This window comes from Monodon monoceros, unplaced genomic scaffold (genome assembly GCF_005190385.1).
Source record: "Monodon monoceros isolate NGI ecotype Baffin Bay Population unplaced genomic scaffold, NGI_Narwhal_1 Super_Scaffold_13, whole genome shotgun sequence".
Taxonomy (NCBI): domain Eukaryota; kingdom Metazoa; phylum Chordata; class Mammalia; order Artiodactyla; family Monodontidae; genus Monodon; species Monodon monoceros.
This window is the reverse complement of record NW_021703769.1, coordinates 48,370,797-48,376,796: the sequence shown is the minus strand read 5'-3', so window position 1 is coordinate 48,376,796 and position 6,000 is coordinate 48,370,797. Positions and strand designations below refer to the sequence as shown.

The 6,000-nt window shown below is 47.9% G+C and overlaps 1 protein-coding gene across 10 annotated transcripts in view; it reads left to right on the top strand.

The window, feature by feature from the left end:
• Positions 1-5,314: 5,314 nt before the first annotated feature.
• NPRL3 (NPR3 like, GATOR1 complex subunit) overlaps positions 5,315-6,000 on the top strand; it is a 35,169-nt gene continuing 34,483 nt past the window's right edge. For 8 of the 10 annotated variants that reach the window (XR_003793037.1, XR_003793038.1, XR_003793036.1 and 5 more), the window contains exon 1: positions 5,315-5,619. Coding sequence is in view for 4 of the 10 variants with exons in the window: in XM_029219840.1 (XP_029075673.1) it covers positions 5,502-5,619 (118 nt within the window). In the remaining 6 variants the exon portion in view is untranslated. The remainder of the gene's footprint in view (positions 5,620-6,000) is intronic. The other 2 variants (XM_029219841.1, XM_029219838.1) reach the window with 2 other exon arrangements.

Here is a 6,000-nt window from a genome sequence, read left to right as displayed (position 1 = left end):
CAATAACTTTTTACTACCCAAATATGTGTCCTTAGGCACTTTAGTTGGTTTTGCCTGATTTTGGCCTTCAGGTACATGAAACAGTACAGTGTCTTCTGTCACCCATGTTTGTGACATGCCAGAGATGCTGTGGGTGTTCATTGTCATCTCTGTGTTGTATTTCCTTGTAGGAATATATCACAGAGTTACACAGGGTACTGGGGAATGGACATTTGGGTTGTTTAGTTCTTGGTTGCTGTGAATGATGCTGCAGTGAACATTCTGTCAGATATATTCCTAGGAGCGGGGCTGCTGGGTCTAGGGCATGGGAATTCTCAGCTTCAGTAATTAATGCCAGACCGCTTTCTGGAGCAGCTGTACCACCTTGCATTCCCCTAGTGATGGTTGAGTTCCTCGTTCTCCACATCCTTACAAACGTTTGCTGTGGTAGGTCTCCTGGTCTCAAATTTTAGCTATTCTGGTGGGTGTGTATTAGTTTCTCACATGGTCTTAATTTGCACTTTCCTAACGCTGATGAGCTTGGGCCCCTGTTCACATATTTGCTGTCCTTTGGATTTCCTCTTTTTTGAAGTTTCCAAGTCATGGCCATTTTTCTACTGTGTTGCCAGTCTTATTGATTTATAGGAATTTTAAAAATATTCTGGATATAAGTTCTTGTCAGTTTCACGTGTCTTATATCCCCCAGGTCTGTACCTTGCCTGCACTCTCTTAGCACTGTTTTTGAATGGAAGTTTATAATTTTAATGCAATAAAATTTAGTGATTTTTAAAATTGGGTTTAAAAATGTTGTACCTTTCGGGCTTCCCTGGTGGCGCAGTGGTTGAGAGTCCGCCTGCCGATGTAGGGGACACGGGGTCGTGCCGCAGTCTGGGAGGATCCCACATGCCACGGAGCGGCTGGGCCCGTGGGCCATGGCCGTTGAGCCTGCGCGTCCGGAGCCTGTGCTCCGCAACGGGAGAGGCCACAACAGTGAGAGGCCCGCGTACCGCAAAAAAAAAAAAAAGTGTTGTACCTTTCTATATACAACAGCCAAAAGGTGGAAACAACCCAAATGTCCATCAGTGGAGGAATGGATCAACAAATCATGATACTTCTGTACAATGAGATATTATTCAGCCATAAAAATGAAGCACCAACACACCCTGACATGGATGAACCTTGAGAACATTATACTGAGTGAAAAAGGCCAGATGTGAAAGGCCACATATTGTGTGATTCTACTTATATGAAGCATCCAGAATGGGCAAATCCAAAGAGACAGGAAGTGGATGAGTGGGTGCCAGGGGCTGGGGGGAGGGCAGTGGGGAGGATGGGGAATGATGAAAATATTCTGGAACTAGTTAGTGATGATGGTTGCGTCCATTACGAATATACGAAATGTCACTGAATTAACTGTTCACTTTCAAATGGTTAATTTTACGTTGTGCAAATTTTACCTCAATTTTTTAAGCAAGTGGAATAAGCGTTGGACTGAAGGCTTCAGTGAAGTGAACCTTCTGTATTACGTTTCTAAGAACTTTACTGTTTGGTCCTTTGAGCTGGGCAACAGTCCACCTTGGACTGATTTTGTGTGGTGTGAGGTAAGGTCTGTTGTGTGGCCCTAGCTAACATTTACCAAGTGCTTTCTAAGTCCTGGGCATAGACCGATACTCTTCATATTGGGTATTTGACCCTCACAGCTCTGTGAGAGAAGTTTTATTTTATTATCATGACATGTTTTAAGATAAGGAAACAGAGGCTCGGGAAGGTTACAAAACACATTCAGTTTCAGTAGAGGGGGACCAGCCCCAGTGGGCAGAGGAGACCAAGGTTTGTTGTGGGCAAGGTCTTCTGTCTCTGGGCCTTGCATCCCCCGCCTGAAACAAGAGGAGCCTGAGCTTGTGCAGGACTTCATGGTGCTGAAACCTGCTGGCCTCTGGGCCGAATTCCAAGCCCCAGGCTTGTTCTGAGCTTGTGCAGTTGGGCCTGAGTTCAGAGGGCCCTGGTCTCAGCAGAAGACGGAGGAGGGATCTGCATACCCTCACCCAAAAGCAGCCCCGGGTGAGCCCCAGTTTCCCTGGTTTAACCTCGGATGGGGGTTAGAATAGCCTCCATCACACTCTTAAGAGGGATGAGCTGTCACCATGTGACCTTGGGACACAGCAGCATGAATTCAAGATTATTGTGGTTCCTATTGTAGGTGAATGATTCTTTCTGGGCAGAGATGGTGGAGATGTCAAGGTGGGTCTGAGATAGGGTCTGTGAGCCCCGCCTGGCCCTCTGGCAGTCTGTGGTGGCTCTATCAGGCCCAGACCAAGTGGCAGGACTGATAAGGCCTGGCCGTCCAAGGGGCCTCCTGGCCCTGCCCCGGGGAGTGGGGGGAGAACCCAGGCTGGGAGGAAAGGTCAAGAGTTTCTGTTTCCAAGAATCCACTTACCTTCCAAAAAGCAGGTTACTAAAGAGAGTTATTTAAATTTAAAATGAGGACTTAGAGGTGTGGGGTGCTGGCAGGGAGGAGTCTGAGGACATACCCTGCAGTGAGCAGAGGCTGGGCCTGGGCACATCATTGTTCAGGAGACCATTTGTTCCCACTGCTGTTACTGGTGGGGAACCTGAGGCCCAAAGTAGGGCCAGCCTACCCTCGGTCCCTCTGGCTGCCGGCACCAGGCTGGATTGGCCAGGGAGTGACCATGAGCCCTGGTTTCCCTAACAGCCCAGTGAGGCAGACAGACAGACAGACATGGACTGAGATGCTGCCAGTGAAGGTGATGTGGGATTCGGACCGCACTTCCTCCAGTCCAGCCCTCCGACAGCCCTGCACCTGGGCCTTGGGAAGGGTTGTATCCATGACCTCTGGGAGCGGGGATCCTGGTGAGCTCCCATCACCATTCATGGATTCCAGTGCTTGTTACAATAAAAAGACATTAGCCACACAGCCAGAAAAATAAACAATGGATACTTTCGTGAAGGTTGCTAGCAGGGAGAGGGCCCTGAGTGGGTAATTGAGGAATGATGGTTTCTCCATGTCTGGGCCTTCCCCCAGCCCAAGGACAGCCAGGTTCTGGGGCCATAGGACCATCCAATGGGGCAGCAGCATGTCCAGGGAAGTCGGAGGAAGGAGGCCTGAGTCAGAGTCCTGGTTCTTATGTCTGGGCACCCGCAGATTCCCAGCACCCCTGTGGGGAGGCCCCCATTACCACAGCTAGCCCATCTACCCAGCTCTCCCAACCTCACATCCTGCTCCTGTACCCTTGTTTCCATTCTGGGGACATTCATGGGAACTGGGGGAGAACTCAGAAAACTTTTGATGATACATAAAATCAATATATTCTAGACTGGGAAAAAGGCTTGCAGAATCTGTAACAGAGGGTAACTAACCCTCACAAAATAAAAATACATCAAAGAAGGACAAACAACCCAAAAGGAAACATGAAGGCAATTCTTAGGCTCTGGCAAATAATCAAGTGATACAGTTAGTTCTTCTCCTCTGCAATAAAAAAATGCAACATAACACACTATTTCCTTTTTTTTTTGAAATTTTGGGAAAAAATAAAGTCCATGCTATGCAGCCCTGGGCAGGGCAATATGTTGGTGGGCAACGTCTGAGACATTTCAGATGCATGTACCCATTATCCTGGCAGATTCAACCCATGAACCTGTCCTGCAAAATACACGTTTGTGTCATCTTCAGTGCAAGAGGTTACTTTGGCAATGAAAATCTCATTCCTTAGCCCATTGGTTACTTTCTCATGCGTCTGATGTGCTTGAAAAGATTTGGAAACAGTTGCAGTAGACTGTTCACTACAGTAATCTCCGGGGGAAGACTGGGATGGGGTGGGTGGGGTGATTTTTTTTTTACTTTTTAAAAACAGCTGTACTGTGAGATAGAATTCACATATCATACATTCCACCCATTCAAAGTGTGCAGTTCAGCGGGTTTTAGTATATTCAGAGAGTTATGTGACCATCACCACAATTTTAGAACACTTTCATCACCCAAAAGAAACCCCATCCCCATTAGCAGTCACACCCCCCCCAACTACCCCAGCCCCAGACAACCTAATCTACTTTCTGTCTCTAAGGATTTGCCTATTCTGGACATTTATATAAATGGAATCATACGGTATCTATTTTTTCAAGGTTCACTCATGTATCGGTACTTTGTTCCTTTTTATGACTGAATACTGTTCCATTGCATAGATTATACCTTATTGGATTCACCTATTCATCAGTTGGAGGACACTTGGGTTATTTGCACTTTTTGGCTATTATGAATAGTGGTGCTATGAACACAGTACAAGTTTTTGAGTGGATGTATGTTTTAATTTTATTGGGTATATACTAAGGAATGGAACTGCTGGGTCATATCGGAACTCTATGTTTAACCTTTTGAGGAACTGCTAGGCTGTCTTCCACAGTAGCTGCATCATTTTACATTCCCACCAGCAGTGTCTCAAGATACCAATTTCACCAACACTTGTCATTTTTCTTTTGGATTATAGCCATCCTAGTGGGTGTGATGTGTTCTCTTTCTGGTTTTGATTTGCGTTTCTCTAACGAGGAATGATGTTTGAGCATCTTTTCACGTACTTCCAGGCTACTTGTCTATATTCCTTGGGGAAATATCTATTCACATCTTTTGCCCACTTCTCAGTTGGCTACTTGTCTTTTTCTTGTAGAGTTGTAAGAGTTTAAAATATATATATTCTGGATACAATTCCCTCATCAGATATATGACTTGCAAACATTTTCTCACGGTTCGTGAGCGCTCTTTTAACTTTGTTGATCTTGTCCTTTGAAGCACAAAATTTCGCAACTCTACTCAGGACAATTAACTTCTTCTTTGGTTGCTCGTGCACTTGGTGTCGTATTTAAGAAACCTCTGCCTAGCCCCAGGTCACGAGGACTTAACCCCCGTGTTTTCTCCTAAGAGTTTTACAGGGTCAGCTCTTACATTTAAGTCCGTGATCCACTGAAGTAATTTTTTTTTTACTTTTTTATTTTATTCCTTTATGTTTCTAAGAAAGAACTTTCTGCCCAAAGCAAGTGTTCCTTTTATAACGAATAAAGCAACATTTAGAGAAAGATTCCTTGAACCGTACGACTAACCCAGCCACACCCTCCCGCTAGCGTTCCCGTTGGCTCTTCTCCCCACTCCAGAAAGGGGCCGCGCCCCGCATGCGCACGAGCACAGCACCCAGAGACGGCCTCGCGCCTGCGCACACAGCAGCCTGCGCCTGCGCAAACACCTTCGGTCCGCGCGCAGGCATCTTATGCGCGTTTACCCCGTGCTGTTGCACGCGTCTCGCGAGCGTTGCCGGCCGCGTTAGGGGGAGTCAGGTTTGCGTCACTGTCGCGCGGGAGACGTCGGCTTGGCTCCCCTCGACCCCCGCCCCCAACCAGTCCTCAGAGCGCTCTGTTCCGCGTCCCCGGCCCGTCCACCTGGGGGTCCCCACGGCCCCTCCCCCAGGTCCCGTCCCGGCCTTGGCCCCGGCCCGACCCCTCCCCAGGCCCCCGGCGGGATGGGGGACAACACCAGCCCCATCAGCGTGATTCTGGTGAGCTCGGGGAGCCGGGGCAATAAGCTGCTGTTCAGGTACCCCTTCCAGAGGAGCCAGGAGCACCCGGCGTCCCAGACAAGTAAGTGGGCGCCGGGCGGAGGGCCTGGCGCCGCCTCCCTCGCCGTTAGCGGAGAAGTCGTTTCCTTTTTCCTTCTTATCGTACAGGCGGTGCCTTCTCATCACAGAGTGTTGGGGAAGGATAGAAAAGTAAAAAGAAGCAGGGAAAAAAAAAATCACTCATAATTTTAGCATGCCAAAGCCACTCCTGCTAACGTTTCATCGGTGTCTCTGGCCTTTTAAAAGAGCTAAAGCACCGTATGAATATATTCAGCTTGGATTAAGTACGAAATCCAGGTACATCGGAAGTTTTCTTTGACCTCTTCCCCCCAGTTCTGCTGCTCCTCCCTCGCTTGCAGGGATCACCACTTACCATGTTCATAATTGTTCCTCCTGTACATAG